Source organism: Bos indicus x Bos taurus, chromosome 14 (assembly GCF_003369695.1).
Source record: "Bos indicus x Bos taurus breed Angus x Brahman F1 hybrid chromosome 14, Bos_hybrid_MaternalHap_v2.0, whole genome shotgun sequence".
NCBI classification, from domain to species: Eukaryota; Metazoa; Chordata; class Mammalia; order Artiodactyla; family Bovidae; genus Bos; species Bos indicus x Bos taurus.
This window is the reverse complement of record NC_040089.1, coordinates 81,812,842-81,829,915: the sequence shown is the minus strand read 5'-3', so window position 1 is coordinate 81,829,915 and position 17,074 is coordinate 81,812,842. Positions and strand designations below refer to the sequence as shown.

Below are 17,074 nucleotides of genomic sequence, written 5' to 3'. Positions count from 1 at the left end.
AATATGATTTTTACATCAACTATATGGAGTTGCTTTTGTGACTTCTCAAGGATAAAAACCCCCTGAATTCATGCCTCTAGTAAGTAAAGTGGTTCAGGGTGTGGGTTCCAGGGCCTGATTGCCAGGTACAAATCCTGGCATGATCCTCAACAAACTGCACGATCTCACTCAGGTCATTTAGCTCCTCTGTGCTTTACTTTCACTATTTGTAAAATCGAGATAACGAATGACTCTACCTCATACAGTTCTTGGGGGGTGTGAGTGAGCCACTATATATAAGCATTTAGAACGATGCCTGGTACATAGCCCCGGAGAAGGCAGGGCAACCCACTGCAGTGTTCTTGCCTGGAGAATCCCAAGGACAGAGGAGCCTGGCGGGCCTCAGTCTGTGGGGTCAAAAGAGTCAGACACGACTGTGTGACTACCACTCTCACTGGTACACGGCAGTGATGTGCAAGCATTAACTATCTTTATATTTTTCTCAGATCAACAGATAGGAAAGTTCAACCAGCCTTATACGTGAGTCTGATGTTTTTAAAGAAATCTAAATATCATCTGCTCAATGCACCGTGGGAAATTCTGCTGGGAATTATCACTGAAATTATGATTTTAACAAGTTGATTTCATTTACGCACTGAGATATAATAAACAATAATTGGCTTTAGTATCTTGCAGTGGAAACATACTTGGTTGGCTGGGAAACCAGGGCATCTTTATGAAGTTGATAACAAGGATACACATTGAAGGTTCCAGGCTCCATGGAGACCCCTTCCACCGAAGAAAACTCCTTTTCAACCAAACCAAACATTTCCATCATCTTAAATCCTTAAAAAGAGAGAGAGAGTATAAATAGGCACATTAGGATTTTAAATTTAAAAATTAGTCTATTAAGGATTTAAAAAATCTGGACCCCAAAAAGGAGTTAATTAATATACTTTGTATTGGAAAATTCCTGATTCTGCATACCTGCAAGGTCAATGCCATCCTTATGCACCAGTGGGCAGGCTGGAAGACAAAACAAAGAAGATAAAACCCTAATTTAGATATTTTCCAAACATATTCTTCCGTTGTCCTGAAAACAGGAAGCTAACATAATCTTTATGGAAGTCAAGTGTAGAAGGAATCCAAACCAGATGTGGCTATGGCTTTTTGTGGATTCCTAAGGAAATGGCAACCCACTCCAGTGTTCTTGCCTGGAGAATCCCAGGGACGGGGGAGCCCGGTGGGCTGCCGTCTATGGGGTTGCACAGAGTCGGACACAACTGAAGCAACTTAGCAGCAGCAGCAGTAAAGACTGAAACACTCTCACTTCTGTTAAAACCAAAGTCCCAGCTTCCTTCTCATCTCCTGGGTCTGTTAAGATGGATGGTGGTCACTTGAGAGCATGTACTGGGAAGAGTTTCTCTCCAAGTGTGTTACCCTGATGAGCAGACCTAACACATTTTTTAAAACTGTCTGCCACAGATGTTTAAGAGAGTTTCTTTCAAATGCAGATTCTCATCTTTTCCGAGAAAGTCTTTATCAACCTAAACTCTGGACCTGGGAGAGTGGAGGTTCACTTCCACGCACTCTAAACCACAGAACTATGTCTATAAAACAAACAGCTCTCCAAGTCGTTTTTTCCCTTCAGATCAGGATGGGACTCATCGTTTAACCAGGATAAATATCTCAGCCTTCAAGCAACGTAAGGGCAAATTCCAAAGAACTAACTTGCTGATGCGGTTTCGCAGACAAAAGTAATCAACTCATCTTCAATTTTCTTAAAGGCGTCGAAGTCATCCACAAAGAAGACGTGCCGGGCACTGGGCTTGCTGCCGATGCTAACCAGCTCCGAGTAATCCGCATCAGCCACGCCGACCGCAAAAATGCTGTAGCCTGTGGGGAAAGGGAAACAGATTTCTGATGAGTTTAAACTGCACCAAAACAAATAATGCAATGCAAGACATATCTGCATGTTTAAAATATGTTTATTTAGGAGGCCCAGTGGGGGTGGATAATTCACCCTTCACAGTTCATCAGAAATGTGCATGCACATAATTCACCATACAGTAATTAACCCATCATTCCTCAGAGAGAGTTTCCATTTTAGAGAGGCTTAGGAGAGCTAGTGCTTGAGACAAAATAGTTACGATTTGAGTAACATCGCTATGTTTGCATATTATTAATAATGAGTTTTGTATTTACGGGATAAAGTGCAGTTGAAACAGAAACTTTATCTCAATTATTTTTTTTCAGAAGTAGAAACTGAGACATTAACAGGCTTAGAAGCCTGAGGTGGGTCACAGTCCAATGTTCGACAAATTCCTATTAGGCTAGTCTGTGCCGTGTCGGTCTTACAGGGTGTAATCTTCATTTTGTGTTCTCCATTTGACAGACGAGAAAGCTGAGGCTGAACGGTTTCTGTGCCCGGGTTCCCTCCCCTGGTTCTTTTCATAGTATGGCACTTAGTTTTCCTTCTTTTCTCGGCCATGCTCTGCGGCCGGAATGGAACCTGTGTTCCCTGCATTGGAAGCATAGAGCCTTAACCCCTCGACCGCCAGTAAAGCCCTGTACTGCACTTAATTGATGGAGTTTCTCATAATAGAGCATCCTGTATGTAACAAGCATTAGAGAAAACACAGCGAGATAAGAGATTTGCAACCTGGAAAGTACTTTTAAAATCACATTGTGCAGACTTAGAAACACGTAGCCATGCTGATGCAGCCTATAAATGCACATTCAGAACACCGCAAGGCCAACAGTGTCATCGTGCCGCTGCTGCTGCTGCTGAGTCCTGGGTTGTGTCAACCCTTTTGCGACCCCGTGGACTGCAGCCCGCCAGGCTCCTCAGTCCAGGAGGTTTCCCAGGCAAGGAATACTGACGTGGTTTGCACTTCCTTCTCCAGGGGAACTTCCCAACCCAGATCTTTGGATGGGCACGCGGATTCTCTACTACTCGGCCACCGAGGAAACCTTGGTAGCTACTATTACTTATCTGTGCAGAGCTTACCGTCTGACTGCATCTCTCTGGAGATCTTGTTCACGTCATCTTGCGACCTTCCGTCAGTTATAACCACGATGACCCTGGGGATGCCTCTTCTGGTCCCTGACTCTGCAGTAAACAAGCTATCTCGGACATGCTTGATCGCTTTTCCTGAAACAAAGCAAGGCAACAGTTCGGTTTGATTCCTTCCACTTTTGTGTTGCTGGAGATGGAAGAGAAGCAACGAAGTTCTTTCATCAATGAAAAGTCTTTTTTAAAAAAAAATCTATATTAGTATGCTTCAAAAAATCATTTATATAATTAGTAACAATTACTTTGGGTTTTAGCTGGGCTTTTGGGGGTCTTACCTGTTTTTGTATTTCCCCCTTTGTATGAGATATGCTTAATTGCATCAAGAAGAGTCTCTTTGGTTTTGTAAGAGTTTAGTTTAAATTCTGTCCTGGGGTCATCAGTGAACTGAACCATGGCAACCTGAAGAGAGAAGGTGTGTTTACTTTTATGCATATCCAGCCTTCCCCTGGGCCAGGCAGCATACACTATAACAGGATTATAATTATAGTTTTCACTTCTTCTTTAACCCAGTCCACAATTTCTTGGTTTAAAATTTCACACAAGCTACATACCAAATCTGACGATACCTTAACGAGCATTTTTTTCTCTAAGTGCTTTCAGGAAGTAGGTTAAAAATCTTTCCCGAAGCATGAAGGCCTTCTGCCGTCTCATCTGACAGGTGGAGAAACGGCAGCCGAGGTCTTCTCCCTTGACAAAGCTCAGAGAATCGAAGCTGGATTCTTTACGAGGATTTCTTTATGAAACAAGCTTATGAAATAATTGCTACTATTCTACCATTTTACAGATTGAGAAACTGAGGAAAAGTCAAGTAACTCATCCAAGATTACTCGAGTGGCCACTGGCAGAACCAACAGTTGAAGTCAGGTAATTCGACTTCAGAATCTGTTCTTAATCACTATGATGTAAACGCTTCCCAGGTGGTGCTAGTGATAAGGAACCTCCCTGTGGATGCAGGAGAGGTAAGAGACGCGGGTTCCATCCCTGGGCTGGGAAGATACCCTGGAGGAGGGCATGGCAACCCACCCCAGTGTTCTTGGGCTTCCCTGATGGCTCAGACGATAAAGAATCTGCCTGCAGTGGGGGAGACCCGGGTTCGACCCCTGCGTCGGGAAACGGGATCAGATGCTCACACCTCAGTTCGGAAGCCACATCCTCAAAGAAGCCTTTGTCAATCTCTCCATTTAAAATCAACCAGTAAATGTAAACCTCAGTTCACAAGCGCGGGTCCCGACCTTGTGAATGTGTGTGTTTGCTGATTTGTGTCTGGCTCTCACCCTCCTCCACTTCCCGCCGTTAAGGATGTGAGCTCCATGAAATCAGGGACAGTCTGTCGTACCCGTGATGACAGTGCTAACCAAACAAGCCCTCAACAAATGTTCGTCAAATGAATAAATTGGTCTTCTCTGTCCTGCTTGTTCTGCAGTCATTTGTGGCCATGACCTCTGTCCTTCAAGATTTTAAAGTCCTCGAGGGCAAGGAGAAGGAGAATACTGGATGTTCCTGAACAGAGACTCGTATCTACTCTCTCCCAGTATACAGGAGACACACACGCTGACACGGACGTTCTGACAGGTCTCGGTTTGCTGAGCTCTCTCGCTTTTAAGGATGAGCACCGTGCACAGCTCCGTCAGGCACCAGTGAGCTGATTTTAAACTCAGACCTGCCCAGTCGCTCATTCAGACTTGGATCAAATCAGTATAGTTCTTTACCCATATTCCCCAACAAGTAGCCATAATAACAGCCTGGAGTAATTATTTAATGCATCGAATGAATTAACGACTGATCTGTCAGCCTTACTTGGGTTCCATCTGCACCGATCTTGTCCAGAGCTCCGACAGTGCTGTACAGGAAGTTAATGATCTTATTGAAATTTTCATCACCAATACTCCAGGATCCATCCACCATAAACACCAGGTCAGCTTTGGCAGCTCTACACACTGGAGACCAAGAATGAATAGTGAATCAGAGAAAAGGGGAAAACAGTCATCATCAAACCAACAAAGCAGACAATGGCTTCCCTCTGGTAACTAGAGTGCCTTCCAGAAAGAAAGGTATACAGCCTATTCCAAACTCTTGCTCACTGGGTTTTCTGACCATCATTGTTCTCCTATACTCAAGTATCCTGCTCATGACTAAGAAAGCTTCTATCAAACATGCAGAATTAAAGAGAAAAAGAAAAACATCAACTTCAGCCTCAAAGAATAGAAACGAGAGGATGGAAAAATGTGGAACTACACTGATTCAGTGACAGAGGCATCAGCAAACACCCTCGTGCCTGCTGATTCAAGGGTAACCCAAGCTCTCAGTCTGCACCCTGCCCTCTGCTTATCAAGTTAATAGCCTGAGAAGGATATAGCTTCCAAGAGGAAGGCATGCCTCACAATGAAAGCAGATTAATCTAAAACTTGATATCCATTTGGACTGTGGCCATAAGCAAACTTCAATTTCAGCCTTGCTTAAAAATTCTGTGCCCTTTGGACACCCCCTGATGTCAAGAAATGTATACTACTGCTAGCTCGGGGAAACTTTCGTCAATAGTAATACTGACATCGATCCTAACAAGCAAGCGAAAAATGGATTAGCAAAAACCTATTCCACTGAAAGCATTTTATAAATCTTGTATTGCATCCTGTTTCAGATTATCTATGCTTCTTTTCCCCTTGATTAATAGAGATCATGGTGGTTGACTCTGTTTTACGATGAAACAAACAATTTAATCTTTAATAATCTGAATCTTTTAATCTTGGGCCATTGGCACACAAATGTTCTGCAAGATAATGAAACTTTTGCTTTTCTTTAGGAAAAAATGGCTTGATTTTTATTTTATTAACTACAACTACAGTCCCTTAAAGGTAACTACAACTTAAATGGTAAAATAAACCATCTCCAAGTGAGTTAATACTCCAGGGACAGTAAGGATTTGGTGAGGCTGTTCTCCTGAGCTCCACGATTTACAAAATTTTACATATTTATGGTTTGAATTTAAAGCCGAAAGGGATCACAAGATCTGCTCATTATAAGCGTATAAAAGAAAACCTGGTGATGTTTGCTAGGAAAGATGAAACCCAGATTAGGTTTTACCTTCCAAATGAGAGCAAAATCTATTTGAAAATATACTCAAATTGAAAACTGTGCTTAATAAAACAAAAGAAAAAGAAAATGCATCAAAATGCATGAAGGAACTATCTCTGGGATATGAAATTGTGCTTTTAATTTTCTTCTTCGTACTCTTTTCTATTTCTTAAAATGGGTGTTTTATAAATAGTATCACCTGAATAATAAACATGTATAGGCTTTTTAATTAAATACACTCAGGGCAAATAGAACTTAAAATGAATAACATGTTCAAGTTGCAAAAGTCCCATTGTCTAAAACCATCATGATGAAAACTACTAATCCAAGATCAGTGTTGCTACATTAGCAATCCTCACTCTCATGGCCCTTCCAAATCATGTTTCCCATGAGCATTCACGAATACTGACCAAGGGATACTCATATTCTGCTATAAATAAAAATATTCTGACCCCAGGGAATCCTGTAATGTCTGTTTCAGAACTGTCTAATAAACTTATCAGTTAGCTCCAATAGTGAAAATCAACATAGACAGTTAAACTCGAAAAAGCTAGATATGAAGATGGAAGAAGGAAGAGTCTGGCATCCCAAGCAGTCAGTCAGTCAGTTCAGTCACTCAGTCTTTGCGATCCCATGACCTGCAGCCCGCCAGGCCTCCCTGTCCATCACCAACTCCCGGCGTCTACCCAAACTCATATCCATCGAGTCGGTGATGCCATCCAGCCATCTCATCCTCTGTCACCCCCTTCTCCTCCTGCCTTCCATCTTTCCCAGCATCAGGGTCTTTTTCCAATGAGTCAGCTTTTTGCATCAGGTGGCCAAAGTATTGGAGTTTCAGCTTTAGCATCAGTCCTTCCAATGAATATTCAGGACTGATTTCCTTTAGGATGGACTGGTTGGATCTCCTTGCAGTCCAAGGGACTCTCAAGAGTCTTCTCCAACACCACAGTTCAAAAGCATCAATTCTTCGGCACTCAGCTTTCTTTAGAGTCCAGCTCTCACAGCCATACGTGACCACTGGAAAAACCATAGCTTTGACTATCCCAAGTAGAGCAAATAGCATGAGAAGATGCAGGACTGCATAAGGCACGTATGGGGAACCTGAAGTTATGCAGTTTTGCTGTTAACTAACACAGTCTGGGAAACGATGCCACAGTGTAGGTTGATTGCCAGGAGCCGGCATATTGCATACTGAGTGCATATTGCATATTGAGTGCAGCACCTTCCACAGCATCATCTTTCAGGATCTGGAATAGCTCAACTGGAATTCTATCACTGCCGGGAGCCAGCGTGAGGAGCTCCACCCAAGACAAAGGTCATGAGGGAGGAGGCTCGGCATACGCAAAGGCAGGATCGAGCCTCAGGAGTCCCCCTGGAAATTCTCGAGCATCTCTGCCTACTTTCTGCTTTGTGCCTTCACCTACACCTCTGACTTTACAGGAGGCTGTCCCCCACTACCTCTCTCTGAAAAAAGAGTTAGCTTACAGCTCCAGTTAATAATTCCTGGGCGTGACAGTGTTTCAACCTACAAACTCCTTTGGAAATCCTCTAGCCTGCCTGAATAGGTTTTTCCGGCCACATGTGATTGCTCAGAGCCTCCCAACTGTGAGAGGCATGAGATGTTCTAAACTGTCTAAATACAGATTCCTTTGAGCAGTTAAAAGATTGATTAGAAATTGTATTGGTGAAGGGATTTTCACTTGTTGGGCCAATGTTTGCTGCTAAGTTTCCATATCCCTTACCTGCTGTGTCCCTGGCAGTGTATTGATTAATATAATTGGTGTAAATAGTAGCTTTAATGTTTGTAACCTGGGACCCTTGAGTTAATTCTTTTTCTTGTTATAGCCCACCACACCTTTGCTCTGTAGGAATGCAACTTTATCTAATGCTTTTGGAGGGTGGCTCCTGAGCAATCACCTTTAGAGAAAAATAAGTTTTCTAAAGAAAGGGTCTTAAAATGTTAACAGGCCTCCGGGCCAGAAGATGATGCAAATCACCTAAACTTTTGCATATGATAAGTTTGCAGGAAGAAAGCCTGGCTTGCTGCATGACTCTACCCCTTCCCCCATTATCCTCTATGCATAACTTAAGGTATAAAAACTACTTTGGAAAATAAAGTGCGGGCCTTGTTCACCGAAACTTGGTCTCACCATGTCGTTCTTTCTCTTACCTTCTGGCTGAATTATTCAGCCTCTTTTCTCCACTGAATTTCCTCACTGAGTTATCCTCATTCTATTACTCTTTATATCCATAATTAATGTTTAATTAAGCAATTGTTTCCTGATCCTCGCCGACGCCGTCCCCGCTTCGAATTCCCTGGATCCACCGGGGCTGGACCCCAGCAGTTGATCATTGAAGAGTTTGCGTGGTGTGCTAGGAAGGATGTTGAGTTTTATTTTTGTAAAGTTTCTTATTACCCCTTTGTTTCCTTGACCCTTACACTCTCCAGCATCAGACACCTCTGACTACGCTCCTGTCCTTTGCAGGATATTTGGTCTTGTCCAGAACATCAATAAGACATTCAGTCTACACCAACAGGTTCTTGAAATTTGGTCCTATCCAAAATGTCCATGAGCATATTTGGTCCATGCCAAATGACTTTGGACAGGACCAAACATCATGGATCTTTTGACATGAACCAAACTTCTGCTAAACCTTTGTAAGGTGAGGACAATTATTTTTCATTGTAACTCTGGTATGTAATAGCTATTCTAAAATGTGGGGCAGGGCGTCCCTGGTGACTCAGTGGTAAAGAATCCATCTGCTAATGCAGGAAGCATGAGTTCAATCCCTGGACCGGGAAGAGCCCACTTGCCAGGGAGCAACTAAGCCCATGCACCACAATTGAGCCTGTGTTCTAGACCCCAGGAGCCACAACCGCAGAAGCCCAAGTGCCTAGAGCCTGTGCTCCACAACAAGAGAAACCCCCACACTGCAACCAGAGAGTAGAACCCACTTCCCACAGCTGGAGAAAAGCCCACCCAGCGGTGAAGTCCCAGCATAGCCAAATGAATAAAAGTATTAAATGCACGGCAAATGGAAGAAGTCTTCTAAAACAACATTCCAATTATGTGATCCACCTTTCTTCTCCCTCCTCCCCATTTCTCCAAGGTTATCTTTCTCAAACAGATTTCTGCAGGTCACCCTCCCTTCATAGCCATGTCCCATAGGATAACGCCCAGCCTCCTCGCTCAGGCACACTCACCATCTCGTAACACTACCTTCACTCTTTTCTGTGGCTCACGCTGAAGCACTTATGGCTCCCAAACACATTATGCGCTTAGATCACCCCATGACGTTACGTACTCACCTCTCCATTATTTACCTGTAAAACTCACTCTTCAAAATGTAAATCAATCCATGCAAATGAAAACCAAAAGGAAGCTGGAGTAGCAATACTCATATCAGACAAAATAGACTTTAAAGACTGTTACAAGAGATGAGGAAGAGCACTAGGTGATTCTCAAGGAATCTACCCAAGATGAGGACATGACAGTTGCAGACATCCATGCACCCAGCACAGGAGCAGCTCAGTGTACAAGGCAAATGCTAGCAGCCATAAAAGGGGAATCAACAGTAGCACAGGAATCACGGGGACTTTAACACTGCACTGACACCAGTGGGCAGATCGTCCAGACAGAAAGTTGGTAAGGAAGCATTCGTCCAGACGGACTCAGCTGATGTTTACAGGACAGTCCATCCAAAAGCAGCAGAACAGTCTCCTTCCCTGTGCATGAGGAGCATCCTTCAGAACAGATCATGTCTTGGGTCATAAATCAAGCCTTGGTAAATTTAAGATCATTGAAATCGTATCAAGCACCTTTTCTGACCACAATACTATGGGTGGTGGTGGTTTAGTCGCTAAGTCATGTCCGACTCTTGCAACCCCGTGGACTATACCCTGCCAGTGTCCTCTGACCATGGGATTTTCCGGGAAAGAATACTGGAGTGGGTTGCTATTTCCTTCTCCAGGGGGTCTCCCCAACCCAGGGATTAGAATTCAACTACAGGAAAATGTAAATCAAATTCCTCCTCCTTCACAAGTAATTAAATTGTAGCAGCGTTAACTGTTCTCAGTTCTGGGCTACTACAGTATAATCTACACTAACTCATTTCCTTGGCTGGTAGTTACCTAGGTAAACACCTATTTCTCTTGCAATACTGAAAATAAGCAGAGAGCAGCAATCATAGATTGTTACGGTATCCCAAGTACTTGGCGTAAGCACTTTGAGAATGAATAGTAGGGTTAATTAATGTTCATTAATGGGATAAATCATAAGGGATTTGATTTAGGTCATACCTGAATGGTCTAGTGGTTTTCCCTACTTTCTTCAATTTAAGTCTGAATTTGGTAATAAGGAGTTCATGATCTGAGCCACAGTCAGCTCCTGGTCTTGTTTTGTTGACTGTATGCTTATATGCAGAGTACATCATGAGAAACGCAGGACTGGAAGAAACACAAGCTGGAATCAAGATTGCCGGGAGAAATATCAATAACCTCAGATATGCAGATGACACCACCCTTATGGCAGAAAGTGAGGAGGAACTAAAAAGCCTCTTGATGAAAGTGAAAGTGGAGAGTGAAGAAGTTGGCTTAAAGCTCAACACTCAGAAAACGAAGATCATGGCATCCGGTCCCACCACTTCATGGGAAATAGATGGGGAAACAGTGGAAACAGTGTCAGACTTCATTTTTCTGGGCTCCAAAATCATTGCAGATGGTGACTGCAGCCATGAAATTAAAAGACACTTACTCCTTGGAAGGAAAGTTATGACCAACCTAGATAGCATATTCAAAAGCAGAGGTATTACTTTGCCAGCAAAAGTCTATCTAGTCAAGGCTAGGGTTTTTCCAGTGGTCATGTATGGATGTGAGAGTTGGACTGTGAAGAAGGCTGAGTGCCAAAGAATTGATGCTTTTGAACTGTGGTGTTGGAGAAGACTCTTGAGAGTCCCTTGGACTGCAAGGAGATGCAACCAGTCCATTCTGAAGGAGATCAGCCCTGGGATTTCTTTGGAGGGAATGATGCTAAAGCTGAAACTCCAGTACTTTGGCCACCTCATGCAAAGAGTTGACTCATTGGAAAAGACTCTGATGCTGGGAGGGATTGGGGGCAGGAGGAGAAGGGGACGACAGAGGATGAGATGGCTGGATGGCATCACTGACTCGATGGACATGAGTCTCAGTGAACTCCGGGAGTTGGTGATGGACAGGGAGGCCTGGCGTGCTGCGATTCATGGGGTCTCGAAGAATCAGACACGACTGAGTGACTGAACTGAACTGAACTAATGGGATAAAAAAATAACCATCACTACTATGTTTCGAAGTTTTTTAGAAAGTTACCTTAACAGCTCAAGTAAGAGGTGAAGACAAACTTTTGTGATGACAGAAAAACACACCCGGGAGCAGCATTTCTGCGGTGAGCTTACACTGCAACCCTGGTCTACAGAATCACAACCTACACAGCTACACAATCATAACCCACACAACTACACAATTATAACCTACAAACTACACAATTATAACCTACACCCCCAGGCTACAGGACTACTCTTCCTTGGCAAACATGTACCATTCTGATATTTTCAATGAAATAAATATGAAAGAATTCTGTATGAAAATCTACTCTGTGTGTGCGGATTCTACTTTTAGATGGCTTTTTATTGAGTATATTTGACAAATGACACTGCAAAAATTTAAAGTGCACAATATATTAATTTGATTTATATTTATAATTTACGTTTGTTTATATAATCTGGTCCCATCAATTCATGGGAAATAAATGGGGAAACAGCGGAAACAGTGTCAGACTTTATTTTTCTGGGCTCCAAATCACTGCAGATGGCAATTGCAGCCATGAAATTAAAAGACGCTTACTCCTTGGAAGGAGTTATGACCAACCTAGATAGCATATTGAAAAGCAGAGACATTACTTTGCCAACAAAGGTCTGTCTAGTCAAGGCTATGGTTTTTCCAGTGGTCATGTATGGATGTGAGAGTTGGACTGTGAAGAAAGCTGAGTGCCGAAGAACTGATGCTTTTGAACTGTGGTGTTGGAGAAGACTCTTGAGAGTCCCTTGGACTACAAGGAGATCCAACCAGTCCATTCTAAAGGAGATCAGCCCTGGGTGTTCTTTGGAAGGAATGATGCTAAAGCTGAAACTCCAGTACTTTGGCCACCTCATGCGAAGAGTTGACTCATTGGAAAAGACTCTGATGCTGGGAGGGATTGGGGGCAGGAGGAGAAGGGGACGACAGAGGATGAGATGGCTGGATGGCATCATTGACTCGATGGATATGAGTCTGAGTGAACTCCGGGAGTTGGTGATGGACAGGGAGGCCTGGCTTGCTGCAATTCATGGGGTCGCAAGGAGTCAGATACGACTGAGTGGCTGAAGTGACTGAACTGATACATAATTTACATTGTATATAATGTATATTAATTTACATTTATATATTGTACTTTGATTGATGTAGTAATATTTAGCACCTCTATCTCAGCACATAATTATAGTACAATACTGTTGCCTACATTCATTACACTGCACATTAGATCTCTCTGTCTTACTTACTACTCATTGCAAATCTGTACCCCCTAAGGGTCTGATACAAGCACTTGTATTAAGGCGAAACTATCTTTTATTAATATCTTGGTTTTTAAATGAAGAAACAAACAAATCCAACAGAAATCCAAAACCTAAAATCACATCATGATTACATTGTGTTTCTTTACCTTCTTTTGCTGGCGGGATGGTTGGAGGGAACGTCGGTGGTTGAGTGGGAAGCGATTCTGAAAAGCAGAGAAAGAACATCAGTTAACCGTCTCATCTGTGAAGAGAGGGAGGTCATGGAGTCATAACTCTTCAGGGGAGTCAATGATTCTGACAGCTGTCTTCTTTGAGAACGCAGTGAATTTAGGGCCCACTGTAAATCAGCCAAAGCCCATGAAAGCTGGTTCCAACCATCTCCTCAGCCTCAGACCGAAGGCTTGAAATGCCATTTTGCCACAGTTCAGTTTTCCCAGCGGGAGTCAATGCACTCAAAGCATCAACTTCAAAGTGGTTTCAACGCTGATTTAAGGCAGGAGCCCTGCCAACCTATTTCAGATCAGTCTCTGGCTGCTTTCACCCATAACGTTACTCCATTCTGCCTAAGGACGGACCATCAATCCACGTTCAATAGCACTCCCTCCCTTTTTACCCTGCGTTCTCAGGACGTAGTCCCCAGGAGAGCCTGGTTCGCCCTCGGCCATGGTCAGACTGTGCCTGGGAAACTCAGCTCTGAGAACCACGCAGCAGGACACTGGGAGGCTGTGTCCTGATCAACTTAACCTGGGTGAGGAGGGGTGAGAACTGCGTCAAATGCAGAAGTGCGGTTTGGTTAAAGGCCATGGATGTAGTCACGTAAGAGCTGTGACTTTCCTACCAATTCACGTGGCAGAGCACCGGGACGTTACGGCATCAGTACGTGGATTAAACATCCTAATATTATTTTTTTGCATATTCTTTTTTTTAATTCTTATTTGACACTAAAGAAAACTTGAGAATATTATTTTTCTTATCCCAGTATAATACAAGGGAAAACTCTCAACTAATCAGGGGGATGTTTAGTCTCTGGAGACAGTAAGTGCCAAATAGTTGGAAGGATTTGAGCTCAGGCAGACTGTTTGCTGTGAATGTTGTAAAGGGAACGCCTTCTCTGGCAGGAAGGTTGCTGCTGCTGCTGCTGCTGCTGCTGCTGCTGCTAAGTTGCTTCGTGTCCGACTCTGTGGAACCCCATAGACGGCAGCCCACCAGGCTCCCCCGTCCCTGGGATTCTCCAGGCAAGAACACTCAAGTGGGTTTCCATTTCCTTCTCCAATGCATGCAAGTGAAAAGTGAAAGTGAAGTTGCTCAGTCATGTCCGACTCTTTGCAACCCCATGGACTGCAGCCTACCAGGCTCCTCCGTCCATGGGATTTTCCAGGCAAGAGTACTGGAGTGGGGTGCCATTGCCTTCTCTGGCAGGAAGGTTGGAGGAGATGAATTTTAAGGTCTCTTCCAATTCCAGGAACCAAGAAATTAACATTATTTGAGTAAAGCAATTCAAGATTTAAAGGGATGAGGTAACTGTGTATTACTGATACAGAAAAATGTTTGAGATTAGTTATTATATGAAATGAAGCAGAATACGATGGTATGATCCCATTTGTGAAACAAAAAATTCTATTTAACTGATTAATACAGGTTTATCTTTATATAGCATGTTCAAATATGCTTTAGATAGCATATTCAAAAGCAGAGACATTGCTTTGCCAACAAAGGTTCGTCTAGTCAAGGCTATGGTTTTTCCTGTGGTCATGTATGGACGTGAGAGTTAGACTGTGAAGAAGGCTGAGCGCCGAAGAATTGATGCTTTTGAAATGTGGTATTGGAGAAGACTCTTGAGAGTCCCTTGGACTGCAAGGAGATGCAACCAGTCCATTCTGAAGGAGATCAGCCCTGGGATTTCTTTGGAAGAAATGATGCTAAAGCTGAAACTCCAGTACTTTGGCCACCTCATGCAAAGAGTTGACTCATTGGAAAAGACTCTGATGCTGGGAGGGATTGGGGGCAGGAGGAGAAGGGGACGACAGAGGATGAGATGGCTGGATGGCATCACTGACTCGATGGACGTGAGTCTGAGTGAACTCCGGGAGTTGGTGATGGACAGGGAGGCCTGGCGTGCTGCGATTCATGGGGTCGCAAAGAGTCGGACACGACTGAGTGACTGATATGATCTGATCTTTATATACCTATGCAGTAATATATCTGATACACACACACATAACTACATCCAACAGGCAGAATTTCTTGAAGGAGATCAAGCTGGTATAAATGAGTTTGGGGGGAAGAGAAAACAAGAAAAGGGTGGCATTCTCTGGTGGCCTCGTGGTTAGGATTCGACGCTCTCACTGAAGAGGCCCAGGTTTGATCCCTCGTCGGGAAACCATATCATGTGCCACACAGCACGGCCAAAATACAAAAGAAAACAAAACAACATGGGATGGCGAAAGAAGGAAGGCAACAGTGCTCTCTGTACCTTCTGTTGCGTTAGCATAGGCAGAGGAAATCACTTTGATATTTTAAAGGCAAATTTTTGGCAGCTAAAAATTTTCACAAGTGAAAACATTTGAGACATTTTAGTATTAAAACTAGGATTGCAAAACATTTTTGAAAGCACTATAAAATATTTCTAAAGCCTAAAATCTGTGGAAGCAGCTGGTCGTCTTTATAACTGTGCATTTTCTTCAATGTGAAAAGCTGAGATATATCGCAAGTTCAGTCAATAAATTTGAGAACCAAATCAACGAGTGCCTGTGGCAGCCAGATTAACATGTTTGGTCAGGACGTCTGGCCCAAGAACGTCTCGGGTAAGAAGAACCACAATGAGCTGGTGAGAGTGTTTGTGTCCTCTACGGGCACACAGATGGTCCCTGTCCTCAAGTCTGCGAGAAGCTGTCACAGAAGAGGGAACAGTCTTGATCTGCATTTGCTCCGGGAGGTTGAACTGGAGCCAGTGGGTAGAAGCTCTGTGATGACAGATGTCCCCACAGAAGGAAAACATTTCATCAAGCAGAGCTTTCCAAATGAATCCTGGGCTGGTCGTGAACAGTGGTGAGGGTAAGGTTAAGGGAAGCTGAACTAGACCAGGGGCCCCAAACTCAAATATTTTTAGAGGTCAGGCACGTAATGAATGGGAGCAAAGAACTCTGCCTAAACATTCAGGAATAACAAACTTCAGAGTGTGTACGCTGTCCAAAGACGCGGAAGTTACTAGCTTTCCATACGTTCAGCTGCACGAGGATACGTGCGCCCCACGTTGTCAGAGCTTTCGAATTTTCGAGAATACTTTACAACTTAAAAAAAAAAAAATGGCCCAGAGAAAACATGTCTGATGGTAGCTCTAACCCCGTGGCCGTAGTTTCTGACTTTCAGGAAGACAGCAAGAGGGACCTCCCTGATGGCCCAGAGTTAGGACCCCAACGCCACTGCAGGGCACAAGCTCACCCCTTGGTGGGCAGCTCAGGCCCTGCACACCACACGGTGTGGCCGAAAGATTTTTTATTTAAAGGGAAGAAGTAAGAGCGATACCAAAAATATTTGTTCAATGAAATAAAACGCAGTTGCAAAGTCCTCAGTGGGGTCTTTCCAGTGGATCTTTACCACCACCAAACTAAGCGAAGAGAGAAGGTGTTTAATCTTATTGTAAGCAAACAGCAGCTCAGAGACGTTAAACTGCCCAAGGCAACAATGGAAAAAAGGACCCCAAACAAGCTTTTTAGACTTTAAATCTCAAGCCCTAACAGGCCCTAATAATTTCAAAATTATATAATCCTCTACCCCAAAAACCAAATTCTAACGAGCAATAAAACGCAAGACACAACTGCTCCATTCTCCAAGACGGATAAACCTCAGAAACACAGGCGAAGTGGAGGACACCGGACACAAAAGACTGCCTGTTGCATACTTCCATTTGCACGGAGCGTCTAGAAGACACAGACGTCGGAGAGGAGAAAGTCGGCTGCCTGGAGCTGACTGCAGGAAGGGGGCCTCACTGCGAATGGGCCTGAATGACCTCCAGGCTGTGGGAGTGTCCTAACGCGGAGTTGCAGAGACGTCTGCACAACTCCCGGAATGTACAGAAATCACTGAGCTGTACACTCAGGGGGTGAATTTTAAGGAATGCAAATTACACCTCAAGAATACACACGTGATGTAAAATGCTGACTACTTCAGTGTTAGGAAATAAAGTCCCCGTGTTGAAAAGTAGATGATTCCGTTAGCTACACTTTCACCTTCTGTATCTTTTTGTATGTACAGAGACACTGAAAGACATATACAGCTGAGTAGTAGAACTTTCTAAATGTCAGACGCATGTGAGAGGGGCTATCAAGAAAGCCCATCTTCCGCCACCTATTCGGACAC

General features: G+C 43.6%; 1 protein-coding gene across 4 annotated transcripts in view; it reads right to left on the bottom strand.

Moving 5' to 3' along the window:
- Positions 1-17,074, bottom strand: part of COL14A1 (collagen type XIV alpha 1 chain) — a 233,441-nt gene that overhangs the window by 93,792 nt on the left and 122,575 nt on the right. For all 4 annotated transcript variants that reach the window (XR_003514529.1, XR_003514530.1, XM_027561688.1 and 1 more), the window contains exons 25-31: positions 12,862-12,918; positions 4,853-4,992; positions 3,331-3,454; positions 2,990-3,133; positions 1,711-1,875; positions 967-1,005; positions 687-825 (exon numbers count right to left, since the gene is read on the bottom strand). Coding sequence is in view for 2 of the 4 variants with exons in the window: in XM_027561688.1 (XP_027417489.1) it covers positions 687-825; positions 967-1,005; positions 1,711-1,875; positions 2,990-3,133; positions 3,331-3,454; positions 4,853-4,992; positions 12,862-12,918 (808 nt within the window). In the remaining 2 variants the exon portion in view is untranslated. The remainder of the gene's footprint in view (positions 1-686; positions 826-966; positions 1,006-1,710; positions 1,876-2,989; positions 3,134-3,330; positions 3,455-4,852; positions 4,993-12,861; positions 12,919-17,074) is intronic.